The sequence below is a fragment of the Styela clava genome, chromosome 13 (assembly GCF_964204865.1).
Source record: "Styela clava chromosome 13, kaStyClav1.hap1.2, whole genome shotgun sequence".
Classification (NCBI taxonomy): domain Eukaryota; kingdom Metazoa; phylum Chordata; class Ascidiacea; order Stolidobranchia; family Styelidae; genus Styela; species Styela clava.
In genome coordinates, this window is record NC_135262.1 from 2,180,828 (window position 1) to 2,202,437 (window position 21,610).

Consider the following 21,610-nt stretch of genomic DNA (forward strand, 5'->3'; position numbering starts at 1 on the left):
GGATATTACTGTAATAATAATTTTTATGGACTAGTTTTTTACCTCTTTTGTACTTCACACTTGCATAAAAAAATTTAATGGGCCGAAGAATTTTAAACTTTAATTGAAAACTCAATTCATGAGTCAAAATTATTACTTGTTTGCGGGCCACGCGATGGCCCATTGCTGGGCCTCAAACCTGATAAAAATTGCTAGTTTCATCTGTATCACTATAGTTAAATTTTGATTGTAGTGGCAATTGATTAAACATAGTTTTTCACTTTCCAAAAAAGTTAAGGGCCACAAGAGAGAAACGGTTGAGAACCACTAGTCTAATCCCGAGTGAAAAACTCAAATCACATAAATGTAGAATTTGATTGACTGCAAATCTTTAATAAAAATTTAAAAAGCATGATTTTATTCTTCAGAAGATAATTCACCACAATCCTCAATGGTCACCTTTTTTAAAACCTGTCCACCTCGCGTACCCTTACTTTCCATATTACGGACAACATCCATACCGTCTGTGACATTGCCAAATACGACATGCTTCCCATCAAGCCATTCAGTCTTTTCAGTACAAATAAAAAACTGTGAACCATTGGTGTTCGGGCCAGCATTGGCCATTGATAAAATACCAGGACCTGTGTGTTTTAATTGAAAATTTTCATCCTTAAATTTTTCTCCATATATGCTCTTTCCACCAGTCCCGTTTCCGCTGGTAAAGTCCCCTCCCTGGCACATAAATCCTGGTATAATCCTGTGAAAATGGCTTCCTTTAAATCCAAAACCCTTTTCTCCGGTGCAAAGACATCGAAAATTTTCAGCAGTTTTTGGAACAATGTCTTTACGGAGTTCAAAGGTTACACGTCCAGCTTTTTCTCCTGATATGTTTATATCAAAAAATACTTTAGGGTTAGCAGATGACGCTTTCGATGAGAAACAACGAAAAAATCTGGCAGCCATTTCAATTCTAGTTGGTTACTCAGTACAGCAGTAGGATCTGTGATGGACATTCATTAAAAAATAATAGCTGTTAATTAAATGTATAGCAGTAGCAATAATTTCCAGAAGCAAACCTCTGACTTGGGCCATATTTGTTATGATAGGCCAGCTTTTCCCAGCCGAAGAGGAGAAGAAGTTTGTGTGAAGTATTACTAATATTTCGTACTTATTTTGTGTTATTACAAATTTGTAATGTAAAGCATATATACAATATAAAATATTCCAAAAGTATAATTCGCACTCGAACAATTTACTTGATATTGAATATCAAAAGTTTTTATGAGTAGTCGGGGAGGAATTGGGGTCTTAAAATAGGCTAAGGTATGGGTGTCAAAAAAGGTTGAGAACCACTGTGATAGGCTAGGTATTCTGTGATATGTATTTGTTAAAAATGAACGGAAAAAATATACCCAAGAGCAAATGAATTCGGATATGTTCAACAAAGAAATTTGGGTACTCCCGAAGTATGTGAACCAAGATGGCAGACCCCAGAACGTAGTATGTGTACTAGGTTAGGGTTAGGCCATAATTTTATTCCAATTTTTCTCTTTTTAGTTCTATTACGAGTTGAGGGACGAGCCAAGTGACTCCCATAGTATTTGTACCTGAAATTATGGTCTAACCTGGTACACATACTACGTTACGGTGTCCGCCATCTTGGTTCACATACTTCGGGAGTACCCAAATTTGAGCAATAGATTGTATTTTCATTGAAGTTGGATTTTGTCGAACCTTGTATTTTAGAATTTTATGATCCAGAATTCTTTATAACATAACTGAATTTATTTTGAGGCAGACCTTTTCATTATGTTAAGCTAAGTTGTATTATACCTAAAATTATGACGAATAAATCCAGCATATTGACGAATAAATGATGATTGATTGATAAAATAGTAGCTGTGAGAACAAGTTGGCCGTTGTTATTAGATTGAAGTTGGTCTTAGTCAGTTAACAGATGAAAGGGCAATACTATTACCGGTAGAGCAGTCAACAACAAAAAATTAGCAGTGGGGCAACAGCAGGCTTTTGGGTCTAGTATAGTTTAGTACCACAAGTACTTCCAGTGGGCGTAGCATAACCAATTTTGCATATGTTATTCCTTACCCCTACCTGACTATGCCATGAAAAAATTACGTCACTACGACGTCACCATCACGTCATAGGGCTTGCCAAAGTAAATTAAGATCGCCCGAAATGGCATATGCGCCGCCGATAACGAACTCGCTAACGCCGGCGATCTCTCTCCTATCGTGATCGTTGTGGCGAGAAAACGAGAGAAATAGCTTGCTCGATTTCGGGTGATCGTCTGCGCGTTTTGGACGACCATCCGCATACTTCGGTGGGCCTTATTACAGCACTGTGACGTCGAAATGACGTAATTTTTCGGTGACGTAGTCAGATGAGAGCCAGGCCAACTAGAAGTGCATGTGGTACTAAACTATACCAGACCCGCGGATTGATAAACACCAACACCGGTTCCTTATTCGGATGTGCGCAAGTCTCGTATGCACAAACATGTGTCTTGCTGTGATCGCAACTCTCCAGCGACACTAACTGGTTGGCATAGAAGTCAGCATGTGTATTTAAATGGACCTTTCCCCAAGCATCGACTTCCTTGTTTACTTCGTTACATCGGCCAATCAGCAAGATGCAAAAAGTGACGTAACAATGCCCCTTTTCGAATCCGCTCAGACACTTTTCTCACTCAGACAGTTTTTCAAGCGCGGTTGTAAACATTACCTCGTTTTCGCATTTTTGAACTCTATTCATTAGTTTTCAGTTGTGTTTCGGAAACTTAAATATAAATCAGATAATTCAATGATCACTCTGTCTTCCTAGGAGTTTTAATTTAATTGCAGTAATAAAAAGTTAGTGTAGAAATAGCTGTGATAGACTAGGCTAAAATTCTTTACCGGTACTTATAAAAAACAGATTGTTGTATGCGATGAATCTTTATGATAGCTTGAAACACATACCCCATTTTACAGGCGCCAACTCGTAAAAGCACTCTTAAAATAACCCCGAAATTTTTTCAATGGTTAAGTATAGGAAGATTTTTTCGGCGGTCAAAGGTCCATAGACAAGATAATGAATTCATTTTGATACAAAGATACAAAAATTCATATTTTTCCCGGGAAAGAGTAAAACTAATGAAATGGCTAATTACAATTCCTGAGTGCGGCACGTGTGGAATTGACATTTCGGTACTCCCGAAGTATGTGAACCAAGATGGCAGACACCGGAACGTATTTCTTCGTTTTCGTGTCCACATACATGTCTCTTGTCTCAGCAGTAGACGATGAAGAAATTGATAAGAAAGCAAACGAAACCTCGAGCAAGGGTTAAAGCGTACATATTTTAGGTGGGGAGGTATTGATAAAAGAAATGGTACGTGTTCGCTCACCCATCGGTGTTTTCCTGATCCTTTATCCCAGAAAATTTCTTCCCACTGAACTATTTTGCAAAAAATATTAATATTTTCAGATGGTTTCGGCAATGACATTAAACAACATGATAGGCAACTCTGACGTCACTCCATAAGACTACATGCGAAAGATTGTATTTCATGATACGCTCTAATGCACATATTTCTCGTCGACTTTCGCGACGGTTTTCCGCTTGCTTTTGCTACTCGGCGTCTTCTTTACGTGTAGTACCCGCCTTTTTGCGCCTGTAACGAAAGAAAATAATCTCTATATCTGAGAAGTTTTGCTCATTTGGAAAGCAAGAATGGCAGACAAGCTGTATAGAGTAATTCTGAACATCATAGACGTTTTTTTTATCAGAGAATATTACAAACGCGATAGCGTAAAGATTTGTGTGAAACATTTTGCAGATAATGACAAAGTTCAAAGTTAGTAATTTTAATGTTTGCGCTTAAACATTAAAATTTCTTTTAAAGAGGGTGTCATACAAAACAGCAAAACTGTTTTTACTTCTCTTAAAGGTGATGTGATACAATTCCATAACAGAAAGTTTGAAACTATCGAACTTGCTTTAGTAGGTGAATTTATTAGACATATTACATATTCAGTTAATCGTAGGTAACATTGCTGGTACATAATGCCTCGTAGATAGGTTTGTGTCTAAATTTAGAAATTTATCTCTTAGCCCGCTAATTAATATTATCTTCTATGCAGGAGATTGCAGGGCTGATTCAACTTGCAGCCTTACCGATCACCTGACGATGCTCATTTAGTTTGTCTCGAGCAAGTCTTCTTGAAAAACTTGTGTGAATGGAAACTACCTATATGTTTTGCCTTCCTCCGACTTTAGAAGACAAATTTATTTTGAAGGATTTGGCATATAATTCTCATTGATTGTTGGCTGTTTATAATTCCTATTAAATGTGAATTCTGATTATAACAAAGAGTTAAACATTTTTTTACGTAATCTACGGGCACTTTTTTCTTGTCAATACTCCAAGCTGAGGTAATAAGCAAGACAATACATTTATGTCATCTGGAAGCAAAATATACACACTAATTAAAAGTTTGACACATTGAGATAATACATCATGACAGCAAATACAAAGATACAGTATGTATGACCATCACATGGTAATTAAAATTAAAAAAAAATTAATAGCGGCTGTGAAGTATGAAAAGTTCAAGACAAAGAAAAGAACAAAAGTTCATAGCTCATGAACTCTCAATTCTGCCTCCATTGCTTTGTGAAGGCCAATATATTCCGAATGGCTGAATTGGTTTACCTTTATGATAGCAATGGTTTTGTATTCAATATAGCGAAATTTTTTTTCAATTTAATTGAAGTGATATTATTTCCCAAAGCAATGCTTGAATCGTCTAGAATAGATCAGTGGTGTCAAACTCATGGGTTTCGAGAGCCGCATTGCATGTTAGAAATTGTAAAAAGGGCCGCAAACAGTTTTTGATAATGTATACTTGAAAGATATTTTTCAGATAGTTTTAGTTTGTGACATATATTGTGATGCAACTAATCAGTTGGATTAAGTTTTATTATATTCTTTATTTTCTTTAATTTCAAATGCAATTACATATTAATATTTGCATTCCACTATTATTGCAAGTTACTTTATTTATTACAAAAAATCATAAAATTCCATGTACAACCATCAAAATTATTTTTGAACAAGCGTTGGTTAAGGAAAGAATAATACATACACTAAAAATGACTTAATCTAAATATATGAACCTAAAATTAACAAAAATACTACAGTATAAACTCAATGTTTTTTTTAATTACATTTGTCCTGACGTTTGGCATCTTCTTTGTGTCACCAGCATACTAAGGCCAGGCTGAAATGATTTTATAGTACCAACTCTAACTAACGAGGTCACATGATCATGGGTTAATCTGTATCTTTGCAAAAGTTTAATTAATTCCAGTAATGCAAAAAAGTTACTTTTATCATTTCATGTATAGATCAGTAAAAAACAAATGGCAGATTTTTTCGACAAGACATTTCGGGCTACATTGCATGGCATAGGATTGCTTGAATTATTATTGATATTGATTTTTAGTAACTAAGTCGTTGTATATTTATATCAATATACAAACACATGGAAATTTTCTGTTCGGAGTTGGTCTTCGAATTTGTCATATTGACTGCTGAGCTTATTGTGTTTTTTCATTGTACTGATGGAAATATGACAAATTTTACAATGTGCTTCAGAATTTTGTGAAATGCAGAAATATTGCAACTCCCATTTTCTTCGAAAATGCCACCTTCTTTATGTACTTTAATTTAATCACTCAAGTGTTTTATTCAGTATTCTTTTGCTAGCTTGATGTGTATTCTTAATTGAGTCAAAATGTGAACAAAAAAAAAATTAACTTTCTAAAACTACTTTCAGTAAATTGTTTTCTGTGTGAATATTCAATTTCACTTTAAAAGTTTTGAAAAATCTTTTACATTTAAATAAAAAAAAATTCTAAAATACTATTACAATTATTGTTAAGCGTTCGAGGGCCGCACTGGGAGTTCTCTGGGGCCGCAAGTTTGACATCCCTGGTCTAGATTGAAATTGTCCAAAATATATAACATTATTTTATCATGAATCATGATTATACCCTTTCCTGAATTTCTTTTAGTAGTACTACCAAAATTTGATGAACCAAATATAACACAGGTGTGGTCAGTGACCCGTAATCCTCATTTTTCAAAGCTGTTTTAAGTATGTCTGGCATGTTTTGTGCCTTTTTACAAAGAAGACCGCTTTTGGAATTTTTAGTTATTTCCCTCAAGCCCTGCAGGATGTAGGGGCCATACACAACTTTACCGGAGGGTCAAATGTCTTTGCATTCCTCCATAGGTTGTTCTTCTATTGCAAACATTTATGGAGTATTCTAATCATATTTCTTGGAATCAAACTGTCACTGATACGTCGCCAGACTTCTGATATCTCCCCTTCTGCTACAGTTGTCCTGTGAATAAATAATAGGAAATTGAGGTTAGACGAATAGTTGAAAGTTTTGTTTTATGTCGGCCTAATTTCTCTCGGCCTCTTGTATTGCAGGAGTCTCACAATGCTTAGACAGGTCTGTCCACAACTTTCACATCTGTAGGAGAGGAGATTTATTAATTTTCGTTAAGAATAAATAAAGCAGTCTATATGATTCAGAATGGAAAAGCTAATAAATCCAATATCTTATGTTTTTTGTAAAAAATGTTTTACTGAATTTGGTATATAAACCAACTAATAAAGGGGTTTAGTCAGAAAATTATAAGCATTCGTGGCTCCAAATACTTGAGAGATCAGACTATACAATATAGACCGGTATGAGTGAAATTTTAGGTGAACTTGTTAACCCTTTGATTCAATACGCAAATAAAAGTGAATGAGCAATAGTATGTTACAGCAATAAGTATATATCCTCACTGATTAAAAAAATCTAAATGGAGGTGCATGAACTATTTGAAACCATAAGGGGTAAGTAAATATGCAATTTCGGCAGATGGCCAACTACGTACCGTACTGAATTATAAACTTCGTAGTATTTGACAAAAGCTGGCTTTCCCGCATGTACTTAACAGTGCGATGCCCGGGTGTGATATACAACAATAGTATTTACCTTACTTTTTTCCGATTTCTTTTTACCTTCAATTTTCCAAATATCATTAAAAACCACAACAACTATCGAAGCAGGCTCGAACACCATTCGTGCTATGCCTTGAAAGCAACACACATCGCTCGTTTTCGTCTCGTCAAGTATGTGCATTGGAGCGTGCTATCAAATACGATCTTCGGCCAAAAATGCCGGAGTTGCGCATCATGTTGTTTAATGTCATTGGTTTCGGAGACGGAGACCATTTTTCGAAAACCTGGTAGAAATATGACATTCGGTAATATTACTGACCTCTGAGTTGAAATTCTTGATCTTATGATCTTGTAAACAAAGAGTGTTTACGTTTTCATGCCGCTCAGTCGCGATTTTTGGTGATGGATTCTGATATTTCCACAAGCGATAAGAAAGTTCTGCAGATCGTGTTCAATCCGAATTTACCAGTTGGTAATTTAGAAGACATTGAAGAACCAGTGGATGACGGTGAGTACTGGTACCGGTAACGTCTGTTCGAAATGCATAAATGAACATTGATTTCGATTGTTTTCATCAATTATTTTGTTGTTTGGTATTCTGATTATCGAAGGTCGTACATAGTACGGTACCGTACCGGTAAATGTACAACCTGACAACTGGCGAAAAAATATAAACCTAAGACAACAACTGACAGAATGCTGAAAAAGCTATTTTACTTGGCATTCACGACCTTATGACAAAAAACACTAATTTGGTCTTCATAATTCTATTCAAATTATTATCGAGACTAGTGTGGCATGATCTGAGACATAGATGCATCTGCTGTCATGCCTGATGTCCTTGCTTAAAAAAAGAAGCGTTTGTTTAATTTATTGAAATGTCGGGATGTCTTGCAGTTTTAAATGTGTTTTTCAGTATATTCTCTATTTTTTGTTCTTCAACATTCATTATCAAACATACTGAACATATTTTATTTCATTTCAGAATCCAGTTTTGACCCAGAAAAACTGGCAACAGTGAAAAACCTAGAATTAAAGGGAGTAAAACACGCAGAAGCGAATCGTTTGGAAGACGCTTTAGAATGTATGAATCAAGCTATAGAAATTCTGCCAGACTATCCAGCCTCTTACAATAACAGAGCTCAAGCTAGACGAATTAAGGGATTGAATCAAGGTGGGTATGGATCGGATTTTCATATTTATCCTGGGGGAGAGGAAAGCCTCTTAAGGTGGCTTAATCGTGTGCGAACTATAGAATCATGTGTCAACATTATTATCCCATAAACAGGAATAATATCCGAGACGAAACACACAAAGTCGATATTCCCCGCATACAGTCTGCACCAACCAAAACTGTGCATCTTTTGAACCAAGACGTATATAATCAGGGATGGCCAATACCGAATAGTTCACTATTTCGAATACATTCGAAATTATTATTTTCGAATATGAAATTTCGAATACTTCGAAATTAAAATCCAGTAATACAGTGGTTCCCAAACTTTTCATTCCCGCGTACCATTTTTAATTTTGTGCAGCGTTCGCGTACCACCTAAGTTACACTTGACTAGAATATCTCAAACCATAAACTATGCACCTGTAGATAAGAAAACTGAGCATGTAGCAGCATTAAGATTTGACAAATGTCATTCCAGAAAGAGATAAAAACCATAAATTAAACAAAATGAAGCCAATTAAAAATTTTAATGAGATGGATGTAGTTTTTTTTTTCTCCACCAGCTGGTCAATGCGAGGAAGAGCTTTGCTGACAGCGCATCGAAAGTCATGTTCTGGCGTTCCAAGACGATTTCGGCTTTTCGATTTGATGGCCATCAAAGCCGAAAACCCTTGTTCGCACTCCCACGTAGATGGAAAAATCAATAGCTGGGAAACAGCGTGACGTACTAGGTTAGAATACGATGATGCCATGCTCAACCAGAAATTGATTGGACAACATTCCTTATGTTTTATTTTTGCTGCCTCATCAGTTTGAATGTCTATTAGTTCTTTCTTCTTGTTCCCCGGTCCCTACAGGCACATCAACCGGATCAATGAAAAATGGGTTGCGGAGTAAGCACAGTATGCAACATCAGGAAAGTAATTCAATAGCTCCGTCTTTAGTTGCGAAAGATGATCAATAATTTCTTTAGAAATGCCACCATCAGGATTTTTCTCAACAGAAGTGAGGCATTCGAACATTCCGTAGTTTTGATTGCTAACATTCCATGTCCAGAGGTCCAGCTTACGAATGAGTGCTCTAAGCTTTGAAATGAAATCTGTTACAGTTAGATTGGGTCCTTGAAACGACAGGTTAAAGTTGTTCAGAACTTCAAAAATGTCTGATAGATATGCCAATCTACTAAGAAAATCTTTGCTCTCCAGGTCGTTTTGAAAATCGTGATTCTTCTCCTTGAAGAATTGCAGAAGCTCATGTCGCAGTTCAAACAGGCGCCTTGTTGCATTACCACGAGAGAGCCAGCGCACCTCCGTATAGAAGAGGAGACAGCTGTGGTTAGAACCGAGATCCTCACAAAGAAGTTTAAACAACCGAGTATTCAGAGCAGATGTTTTGACGAAATTTACTAGTTTGATAACTCGGTTCAAGCATGATAACATGTTCTGAGGTAGCACTTTCGCGCATAGGGCGAATCTATGAATAAAACAATGAACAAAAGTCACGCTTTGCGCCACAGCCGTCACATGAGCTCTGAAGCCTGATTTATGTCCTAGCATTGATGGAGCTCCATCTGTTGTACAGCCAATCAACTTTCCCCAGTCCAGTTTATTCACTTTGAAAAAACTGTCTAATGCTTCGAAAATATCCTTTCCCTTTGTTGTACCTGAAAGTTCTTTGCTCATAAGTAATTCAGTTTTTACAGCCTTTTCTTGTGTATAACGAACATACACAAGTAACTGTGCGTTATTTGTTACGTCCGTCGACTCGTCCAATTGAATGGAAAACCATACTCTGAATCTTTCACTCCTGAAATCACTTGCTCAGCAATATCGACTGACATCTATTCTATTCTTAACTGTATTGTTGGAGAGGGGAACACTTACTAGCTTTGCAGCCGCCTCTTCACCAAGTACATTTTTTACTAACATCTTTGCAGCTGGCATAATGAGGCGCTCTCCAATGGTATGTGCTTTCTGATTTTTTGCTATCAGGAGAGCGACTTCATAGGATGCCTTGACAGCACACTTCTTTCTCTGATAAATTGTGCCAGTGTTGTCGAAGCGCTGTCGTTTCACTTGCTCGCCCAGTCGCTGAAAAAAACTCTCATTTCGATCCTTCTTGTCGGGATGATTTGTGTCAAGATGTCGTTGGAGTAAGCTTGGTTTCATAGCCGAATTAGCAAGCGTTTTCATGCACACTACACATTGCGGCAAAACTTCTCCGTTGTGTTCAATAGCTATGAATCCGTACTTTATGTAAGCTGGACTGTAATTTCGTTTAGACATGTTGTCAATAGTTGAATTAAACAAAATTTCGCAATAATCACACACCGCAGGCTTTTGAAAGCAAGTACGAATAGCAACCGTACGTAGTCTGAGACGGCCGGTAAGGAGAGCGTTCCCGCCAAATATTTTGCTGACAGCATCGGTCAAAGGTCATGAAAGTTGGTAATTGGCGTTTGATCATCTTGAACAAAATAAGTGTTGCTTCATGAACGTGCGAAACCACAAATTAAAGGTAATTGAAACGCAACATTGCAAATTATTGAAAGTTGGTCGCGTACCACCTGAAAGACTCTCGCGTACCACAGGTGGTACGCGTACCACAGTTTGGGAATCGCTGCAGTAATAGAATCTAAGTGTATGAAGGAATTTTCATACAATAAACAATGGGAAAACTTCTATTTACAACCTGGCTATATTACCAGGCATTTCATGTTTGCAGATTATTGCGATATATATTTTATATAACATGAGTTGTGTTAATTAACAGAATTAAAATAATACGACAAGGCATTTTAAATAGTGGTATCGGTGATGGATTTGAATGCTTGCGCAACACAAAATAATCCTAGTAAAACGCCCATACTTTTAAATACCAACCATTATCCAAATTATTTGTCAAAAAGCGGGATAAAGTATGAGTTCTTTTTCAGACTTGTGACAATTTTTTCGTGAGTACAAAAATACGAATCAAAAAGTAATTATATTCGGGAACTTTACCACACATTTTAAGTCCGCAGATCGCCGTTGTATGTTTGTGTAATAATACTTTTATTATTTTATAAATACGAAAACTATTTATAATCGGGTAGTTTACCATACATTCAATGTCCACAGATCCCCGTTGTATTTTGTAAATACGAAAATACGAATCAAAAATTAATATCAATCGCGAGTTTGCCTCACAATTTATGTCCACAGAATGCCGTGATATTGTGCCCGAATATAATTAATTTTTGATTCTTATTTTCGTACTCACGAAAAAATTGTCAGAAGTCGGAAAAATAATTTATACTTCATTACACATTCAAGTCCACAAATCGCCGTTGTATTTTTGAGTTCTAATAGTTTTAATATTTTGTAAATACGAATCCGAAATTAATTATAATTGGGCAGTTTACCACACATTTCATGCCCACAAATACCCGTGGTATTTGGTATAAATACTTTCATTATCGATACTTTTGACCATCATTATCAAAATTATTTGCAAGAAAGCGGGTGAAAGTATTTTTCTAATAAATCAACTTGTTTCCCAACTTGTGACAATTTATTGGATATCGTAACAATTACGGCTATAAATACCGTATTTCCCGGCTAATAAGTCTACATGGCAAATAGGACGATGTATATTTTTAGCATTCAAAAAAAGGGGTTTTTCCATATAGGCCTCCAAGAAGACGGGTAGAAAAATTGTTCCCTGTTGTTCAGTTATGCTAATACGCTCTAATAATAATGTTTAGAACCAGATCACGTTTGTTTAGTAGAATCATACTCACAGAATTAACTATTTTTAACAATAAAGCGGTAATTTTAAGTTAAAAATCACAACCATTTTGAACAATCTATAATTTTATAGGGTCAGAACAGAACCAGATCATGTTTGTTTGGTAGAATCATACTCACGGAATTAACTATTCTCAACAACGAAGCGGTAAATTTAAATTATAAAGCGGCAATCATTTTGGACAACCTATCAACCCGAATGTTGAAATAATTTTGGAATGTGATAAGTTCCACACGGTACGTCCACGGGTTATTTCACAGCTGTGTTTCATGTCCCTGTCATTTTCTGCTGAATCGGCAAAACCAAAGGGTCATAAATCACTTACTTTATCTCGGTGGCGGTGGCCGTGTTTTCTCTTTTAAGTAACGATAACCGGCCTACGATTAAATATCATGATTGGCAGACCCATAAGAACCAAATATAAGGTTAACACAAATTATGCTTGAGAAGACTAATGCGAAAAATAAGCAGGCCACATAGAAATAAAATAAACATGCTTTCTCAATAAGGCGCCCCACCCCCCAAAAAACCAAGCCAAAATTGGGTCTAGAAAGGCAAAAGCGACCTATTAGCCGGGAAATACGGTGATTGTCGATTTTTCGACTAATGGAAATGATTTTGTGAATTAAAAGACGAATGTCGACAATGTCCACCAACGCAAACGTGCAAATGTGTCGCAACACTATGCGACGTACATTCGCGCTGAATATAAACAATCAAAATGCCGACTCTATTTCATCGTCATTACAATACGCGAGAAAGCGTAAAAAGTCGTTTGAAGATTCCGGTAGAACGAAACACCGTGTTTACGGCGAAAAGTGACTACTATTCGTAATTATTCGGAAATGAGCCGAAAAGGTATTCGAATACTTTGATATTCGAATAATTTCGAATATTCGATTCGTTTTGGACAACCCTGTATATAATATTTACATATTTTTCCCGGAGAGAGGATAGTTGTTGAAACCGTTTAATTACATGGGAACCACGGCCTCTCGTCCATTTACCAGTAGGTGTCGGGTATCATGTATGTTATAGGCTTGTCATTTTTTTTAGTACAACGTTGAGCAGACCTATGAATAATACTTCATTTTTAAATTTTTCTCCATTCTACAGACTCGAATCAAAAGTGAGCTAAAAATTTATTTGGAGTCTTATTAGCATTGGTTGAATGTGACGTACCAAAGGGCATCTCATTATTTCACCACATAATGGTGAGGTAAGAGTCTATTAGAAAACAGGGAATTTCATCCCAACTATTCTTTGTTAGATGCTCCAGAGCATGGCCCTGCCCTGTTTATTTGTTTCAATAGCTCCATTAACAATACCAAAACTAACTTTTACAAATGACCTTGCAGAAGCATACGATGATCTCGAAAAAGCGATCACCTTATCAAAGGGCAAAGGTCGTACTGCATCACTTGCATTTACACAACGAGCATTACTTCGTAAACTAGATGGCAACGAAGAAGGATCATTGGAAGATTTCAAACTCGCGGCCCAACTTGGAAACCAATTTGCAAAGCAGCAAGTATGTGATTATATATTATTGATATGTTAGGAGAGTAGATCAGAACTAGGCTTTGTAAGAGATGACACATTAGTCAAGAGCTGTGGTTCCCAAACCACGCGCCGCCGGTCAATTACAACCCTTCATAACGGTTTAATATGGTCCGCCAAGTGAAATAATTTAACACTTCCATGTTTTTTTCTTTCTGCGTTCTAGATACCGCCAATTGTTACGTCATTATCACATTTTAAGCATGTGTATTTTCATAACAATTTGGTTTGGTATCTTAACAATTCGCAGGCAAAAAAGTTCGGTAGTTGATCTTAAGTAAAACATTCGCTTTGCGGAAGCTAGCTGTTAGGGCATTGCAACGTAATATTGAATCAAACTAGGTGTAGGCTTTGCAACATAAAGAATTTGGAATCAAAAACTAACTTTGTGGGCCGCACTCTATTCAAAATTTTCACTTCACTGCGGGTCGCACAATTTTTCCTTGTGGGCCACAGGTTGCCCTGCTTTAGTTAGTTATTATGTTTACAAGATATTTGACAAAATTCCTCTCTCCCTGTTCGAATCTTAACAACCATCCAACCAGTCAAAAAAATTTATTCTCCATTTTCTCCAATCCAGGTTGTGAATGCGAATCCATACGCCGCACTGTGCAACAAAATGTTGAGTGAAGCCATGGAAAAGCTCAGTGGAAATTGCACGAAGGAGTAGTGTTTCAGAGGTTATGAAATCATAATAGTATTGAGGATATTCTAAAAGTCTAATGAATTTACTTTTTTTTTGCATTTTTGCGGAACTTCATAGTTATCAATATTTTTTTCATTTATTACCCTACTTGGATATCATATATATTGAAAATGGCAACAAATTCAAATCAAATACTGGTTGTTTTGGGTGTTGTGGGGACATATCAGTATTAGAAAGCTTCCAGACACCAATTTTTTGAGTTTATTACTTTACCCGAAATTCATAAAAATATATATTGGGAAGCTCAGTGGAACAGAGCTACCATTTAGAACAGGAATGGGCAATTACTTTTCTGAGACGGCCAGTTACAGACAATAACTCAACATGATTAATGAAAAACTATTCACAACAGCTAGTCCAGAAGTCCTCGACTTACGACGTCGTTCCGTTCTTGAGAAGCGGTGTAACTCGAATTTCAGTGCAAGTCTGAACATTATACTGTACAGTACATAAATTACTCTATACATATCGTACTGTATCAGAAACATTTTTACGCTTTTGAGTCCATAAGAAAGGGAAAAAAAGTTAAAAAAAAAACGATCAAACAAGTTACGAAAAAAACGGCTTGAACAACCAAAATGACGTACACTCGTACAGTATCACTGAAACTGTGTATCATGTGACTGAAGCTTGGTGATTATTCATTCATAATCGTAATAGTTCGCAATTGTCAACGTAATTCACGATGTAAATGACGAAAACCAATGAGCTTATTATTACAGTACAGTATTATCTTTTATATTTTTATGAACTGCGTTCGTAACCTCGAAACAGCGTAAGTCGCGACCGGCGTAACCCGAGGACTCCCTGTATTTATATAATAATAAAAAGCACAATATAACAATCGGGGTCATTGTGAACTTATTTTCTTCAATATTTTCAGCATAAATTTATATTCATAAAATTATAGTCATCTTTTTAGCAGACACAAGTGGGCCGGATAAAACACTTTGGGTTGTAATTTCCTACCCCTGGTTTAGAAGCATTCATCGGTATTGAGTATGCCCAGTTGTATTTACTGCCAATTATTGGAATTGCCAGTTTTCTTCTCTTTATATTCTCTCTATTTTGTAGGATTCACTACTGTCATTGTGACCTAATATATATATCATGGTTGTATATTTTTTTACAAAGGTGGGATATCATGAATTCCTGATTCTATATAATATGTATCTAATACATCGAGATGGAATATATATCTAACGAAATAGTTCCTCCACGTTTATTTGACAAAACTTTTTTAATATTTCATTTGAGAATATATTTTAGTGAGTTAAATATGAGTATGAGTATCATCACTCTGATATTCATTTTATTTTTGCAAATTCACGAATATCATTCCGACTTTGTATGTATCATGGTTATTGCTTGAGTGTCTGATTATGTATTTAAGTTTTTTTTTTTAACTCTGATTTAAACATGGGCACATGGTGCTGTTTCGGTACTCCTGAAGTATGCGCACCAAGATGTCGCACAACCTAAACTCTAACCTGGTAAACAACCTGGGTTCAGGTTGTGCGCCATCTTGGTGCGCATACTTCAAGAGGTCCGCTGTTTCTTCCTTGATCAGATTACAAATGAGAATTGACATTGTGAAAGTGTGGTACAAGACTGTTTGCCTCTTAAAAATTTAATAACATTGTGAAAAAGAATGGTTATATTCTATAGGGTGTCCATAAAGTCTTAAAATTTTGTAAAATTGCAAAGGGAATTTATCATGTATGTATTAAATAAAGTGAAAATATTTGAAAAATTACTGATTAAAAAACAACAAACCTGGTTAAGATATATTAAGAACTGACTTCATAACAAAATTGAAATTGTAACTTTGTGGACACCCTATATACTCTTTTGCATTGTGCCTTTCTGATCGATTTGTATATTATCTAGATACTTTATCTTCACTTTTTCTGAGATTATATCGAATTAGATAACATTTTTTGGTACGAATTGTTACATTTTAATAACAGCAAATAGTTTGTGGCTCATAGATTTAGATTAATATATTTATTTCCATCATGCAAAAATCAATATAAAGCAATGATACACATGAAATGAATTTAAAACTGAAAACACTGGCTTATAGCAGTGGATAAGGGGTCGCGAAAGACTTGGGGGAGCAAATGTACAGAAGAAATAATTTTTGAAGGAATTGACTTACAGCATACAACATCACTATATAAGAAATAACTACAGAAATGTAAGGATTCAAAATTAGAATACGAAAAAACGCTTTCTCCCATTTTCCAAACTTGAGAGTAGGTGAACCGATGTGTGCCCACCAACTTAGAAAAAACTTATGGGTGAAATGATAGACCGTAAGACCAGCGATGGGGGCGTGGTTGCATTGTGCCAAGCTTTGGGAATACGCTCGCCACTGCACCTCTCATTCTCCTGCCCCGTGTGGGTTCGCCGGTTTGAATCCCATGAGGGATAAAATATGTGCAAGAGGATTGCTGGACTCCTCGCCGCAATAGGGTGGTTCACGTAACCGCTGGTCGCGCATGGCTTCCTCCACCATCAAGTCCATGCATCTGAAAACAAATAACTGGCTAACTAATCCCACACCCGACATGGACTGGTAATCGGATGAGAGGCGTGATTCGACACGTCTTATCGACGAGCCACGATCCTCTGCCGGGGATTTAAATGACAATTCTTTTCAAACCGTGGATCAAAAGACACATGGTTTTGGTTGGGGTTGACTTTGCGGGAATGCCAACTTTGTGACATTCGACTCTGAAATTATTTCTGTTTAGGGAAATTAAGGTTGACACCTAAGAAATGGAGCAACAATGCGCACATGGCGCCGAAACTTACTTTGTCAGACCACTTTGATTGGATGGCCGACGTGAGAATCATTATTCGTCGTTTAAATATAAATGAAAACAAGACGTAATTTGTATGTTTATTTCATTATTTTCCGAGCAATTTTAAAACTTTTGGTCGTAATTTCGGTAAAAAAACTGTTTCAAACAAAATGCGCATCATTTTGTAGATAAGTGTCTGAGGGTCATGGCGGGAATAACGGTAACAACACATTCTATGGAAGTACGGCTAAAAATTCAAATGTACCCGCGAACCGACACAAAGAGAAGCCAGCTCTAGCAGAGCGGCGCCAAATAACTCATGCATGAAATGACAACTTCCCAATCATTATACATTACCATGTATCTGCAATAAATGCTAATATTTGTGGTGGCTGGATATATGAAAGGTGGTTTTGTTGCAGCAGAGGATCGATAATGGGGCGGGGGATTCGAATGCAAAAGGAACCGATTACAGGATTCGGTTTTCGGCGCCAAGCCCCAATTTATGCATTTCTGGGCTTTAATTTATTATTCAGTGACGAGCGTCTGCTCTCTCGTTTGATTATACTTGTGTTTACTAGCAAACAACCCGTAAAAGCGGCAGAAATAAAACATGTAATCCCAGGTGGCATATTTAGAATGCGAAGACGGCGTTTTTACATCATTTTTGAGTTTTCCAGTTTTACCATCTAGCACTGACATAGAGAAACTACGGCCCGCTGGGTAATTTGATCTGGCCCGCCTGATGCTGCCACAACCAAACTAAAACCAAATGTTGATGTTTAATCTAAAAAATAATTCAAGGAATTTGTTGAGATTGCGATTAAATTCATTTTTTTTTCCACGAGGCTTATTGTTTTCCAATTTTGCTTTTGTAACACTGTAAACATTGTGCATGAAATGTACCTTTTTACGTCATACTTACATTGTCCTTAATACTTATTGGTGCCGACTACCGACTCACTGGCGGTTTCCCGAATATCTGATTGCAATAATCTTTAATTTTTGAAGGACGTGGAACATACTTTATTTTAAATTGAATGATTTTTCGCGGCTTACAAGTTCTACAGATAAATGACGGATACCAGACGCTGCTATGAAATTCAAGAGTCCTGCGACACACTAACACATACCTGTTGTAAACTGATTGTCTGAGCGAGTCCGATTTTGGTCAGACATTACAGAAATACATTGGTGTTTGTGTGTAACAGGGCTATTGAATTGCATAGTATAGTCACAACGATCCCGATATGAGAGAGATCGCTGTCGTTAGTGAGTTCTTTATCGACTACGCAGATGCCATTTTGGGCGATCGTAGTTATAGTTTGGCAAGCTCTATGACGTGGGTTTAAGGTCACAGGGACGTAATTTTTGGATGGCGTAGTCAGGTGGGGGTTAGGATTGACATGCTACGGCGCTACGACCACTAGAAGTACGTGGGTACGAAACTACACGAGACTCGGCAACTACATCATTTCTATACACCAGTTGTGCTTTTTCCATCGCTGACGTAAATAAACCTGATGGCAATCATGCGCTATTTAAGAAAAACTCTACTCTGATAGAGTAGCGCCCAAATATCCCGAAGTATGTAACCAACTGCTTCCGGCCTCTTATTGATTTAACATTCAGCAATAAATGCTAATATTTGTGGTGGCTGGACAAATAGGAAATGTGGCTTTGTTGCCGTTCCAGGGTCGGTAAGATATAAGTGAAATAAATGAAAAGTTTCATATTTGTACCTTTACCAGTTACACCGTAGTACGACTATTTTTTCTCAATTTTCTATTTCCCAATAAGTAAAGTAAAGTACATACAGGAATGAGATAAGGAGGATTTCCGCCAAAACTTAACAAAGTCCTCGAATTTAAATAAAAAAAATGCAGCTCTTGCTACTTCCCTTTACTCATGAACCCTGGACAACACACACTTGCGTCATGTCCCACCTTCCCCAACATTAAATACAGCCATCAGATAAGGGGGATTTTCAAATTCTATATGTCTTGAAAAAATGTACATTTGCTACATTTTTTTTATAAACTCTGGGCTATACAGACTGGCGCCAATAAGTATAATAAACTGATTTAAATTTTGTGTGCGAATGGGGGAATGAATATTATGTATGTATTTCTTCATTTTTACTTCAAGTTTTTAGTCATGTACAGCTGGCGGAGTTATTTATTTAATAAATTTAGCTTGAATGATTTCATTTGAATAAATCATATCCTACGCTTTACGCTTCGTTGGTCTCTCGTTTTAAACTTTCGTCAATCTCTCGTTTCGAACGCAAAACTTAAATATAAAAAGCCGAATAGGTAGCCTCGACATCGCCTACGACCATACCACGTTGAATACACCCGATCTCGTTCGATCTCGGAAGTTAAGCAACGTCGGGCTCGGTTAGTACTTGCATGGGTGACCGGCTGGGAATACCGGGTGCCGTAGGCTTTTGATTGGTACGAAGCATATTGATTTGGGGCGTTTACCGTTATTTAATTATGGGTTTATGGTCTGTCCGAACCCGATTGTAATTTTCCAAAACTACAAACAAATGATTTTGGTTTAGTTGAAGTAGTAAAATATTAGTCACACCAAATTCCCCAACCCAGTTTGTAAGCGCCAATTCGTGAAAACAACCAAAATAGGCATAAAAATTTTGGCAATGACAAAGTATGATGGAAAATATTCTAGAGTTGAACGCTCATGGCTCCAATACTGCTAACATAAAATTGTTGAGTTGCTATAGACTTTTTAGACATCTACAAATAACAAAGTGACCTTTGCAACCTAAATCTCAACAAACCGAGTATTCTAGTATACTAACTGTTTCAATGACAATTAGACACACGGTAGATTGAAAACTTACGTTATGCATTGTATCTGCTTTTGGGTAATAATACGAAATTGTTAACAGTGTGATTATTTAATGGCCTCCAGTCACTTATCTACTGCTATCAGTAATTTCCGTATTACAGTATTTACTTGCTGCGAAGAACTTTACTTTATTTTATTGTTATTTATAGGTAGAGTTACCATATCTTTGTGACTTCGAAGCGGGACGCCTCCAAAGACCAAGACCCTTCAGCTGTGATTTTTTTAACTTCACATCTTCCGATTTTATTTCATATCAAACTTATGCCTACATTTAATACCATCCCGACTGACTTAATTGACCATATTGTGATCGAGAGTTCATGCGCATATTCTCTGTCTAATTCAGTTCGAAAAATAGGAAGGAATTGATGGTAACAGTGACGTGCCCAGAGGGGGCAAATAGGGAAACTGTCCCAGGTAACAGAACCAAACTGTAGTGTACTGTAGAGCAGGGCTACTCAACTGGCGGACCGCGGTCCGAACCCGGACCTTCCGGGTATTTGATTAGGACCGCGCCTAATTCTTTATTTTGGATCATTACCCCCACTTTTGAAGTTTCCTTTTATAAAATCACGTTTATAGATTTAAATATATATGAAAAGAACTATAACGCTATAACAAACAATCTTGATTAGCTAATAATCATTAGTCGACCGAGAAAGTGCGTGTTTAAGGATGCCAAAATATAATTTCTGGAAAGACTGGACCCAAATATTTTTGAATTTTATATGCGGATCTTCGGTTAAAATAGTTGAGTAGCCCTGCTGTAGAGTGTAGAGCAACGGTGGGCAAACCGCGGCTCGCGGGCCGCATCCTTGACCAATCGCTTTGAAATCTCCAGTGGCTAAACAATGTATATTTCCCTAGAATGCTGTTACTCTTATTAATTTCTTAAAATTTCTGTTCTTTCTATGGGGTTCGTTTTTTGTGTGTGATGACGTCATAAATTCAAAAATTGCGCTTTTTGTGGCGGTTCCCCTTTCCTTTTGCATAAGTCGGTTTTGGTGGTCAGCTGTGGTATGTGTGTTTGTGGCTCAAATCATTTTTACATCACCAAAGATGAGCGGCAGCGAACAACGAAATTTTAGCTCCAACTACAAGTCAAAGATATGATTACGCTTTGACAGAAATAGTATTCGAATAACGGCCCGTAACAATAACACTATAATAAATGTTCTACCACTTATGATTGTCTTCTATCCTAGTTCAGTCATCGAGTATTTTGATTCAAATGTCGCCGAAAAGTAGGTAGTTTTAATTAATGCAAACCATGGTCGAAAATTCACTTGAATAAACTCTATCCAATTTGTGGAACGTTGCGCTTCATCGCTCTCTCGTTTTGAACACAATAGCCTACCTGAATACAAAAACCCGAATAGGTAGCCTCGATATCGCCTACGACCATACCACGTTGAATACACCCGATCTCGGAAGTTAAGCAACGTCGGGCTCGGTTAGTACTTGCAAGGGTGACCGGCTGGGAATACCGGGTGCCGTAGGCTTTTAATTTTTACAACCCATGAATTTGTGCCGTTTGATTCTTTTAGTCTTTACGTTAATTTCGGGTTTGACTGGATTAATCTGGTTATCTGTTTTAATGATTAATTATCGTAGGCTTTTCATATTCGCACTTAGGTTTATTGTTTGCTGGCCATAATAGTTTGTGCTATTTGATCATTTTAAGCCA

At 36.8% G+C, this 21,610-nt stretch overlaps 2 protein-coding genes, 1 long non-coding RNA gene, 1 other non-coding gene and 3 pseudogenes across 4 annotated transcripts; 4 read left to right on the top strand and 3 right to left on the bottom strand.

The window, feature by feature from the left end:
• Window positions 1–346: 346 nt before the first annotated feature.
• LOC120332891 (peptidyl-prolyl cis-trans isomerase A-like) lies at window positions 347–982 on the bottom strand. The gene has a single exon (XM_039400227.2). The coding sequence runs from the start codon at window positions 943–945 to the stop codon at window positions 397–399; it is 549 nt and encodes a 182-aa protein (XP_039256161.2). The 5' UTR covers window positions 946–982; the 3' UTR covers window positions 347–396.
• Window positions 983–3,638: 2,656 nt separating this feature from the next.
• LOC144431375 (uncharacterized) lies at window positions 3,639–4,348 on the top strand. Its single transcript, XR_013479962.1, has 2 exons — window positions 3,639–3,838; window positions 4,125–4,348. It is a non-coding gene; the product is annotated as an uncharacterized LOC144431375 (long non-coding RNA).
• A 2,924-nt stretch (window positions 4,349–7,272) lies between these two features.
• Window positions 7,273–16,294, top strand: LOC120332479 (tetratricopeptide repeat protein 36-like). Its single transcript, XM_039399729.2, has 4 exons — window positions 7,273–7,515; window positions 7,993–8,181; window positions 13,332–13,504; window positions 14,114–16,294. Exons 1-4 carry the CDS (start codon window positions 7,410–7,412, stop codon window positions 14,201–14,203), a joined length of 558 nt encoding a protein of 185 aa, XP_039255663.2. The 5' UTR covers window positions 7,273–7,409; the 3' UTR covers window positions 14,204–16,294.
• Window positions 8,637–9,206, bottom strand: LOC120336634 (zinc finger BED domain-containing protein 5-like; annotated as a pseudogene).
• On the bottom strand, window positions 9,935–10,495 carry LOC144431342 (zinc finger BED domain-containing protein 5-like; annotated as a pseudogene).
• A 3,084-nt stretch (window positions 16,295–19,378) lies between the features above and the next one.
• On the top strand, window positions 19,379–19,497 carry LOC120333486 (5S ribosomal RNA). Its single transcript, XR_005568243.1, has one exon. It is a non-coding gene; the product is annotated as a 5S ribosomal RNA (ribosomal RNA).
• A 1,819-nt stretch (window positions 19,498–21,316) lies between these two features.
• LOC120333491 (5S ribosomal RNA) lies at window positions 21,317–21,425 on the top strand (annotated as a pseudogene).
• Window positions 21,426–21,610: the final 185 nt, after the last annotated feature.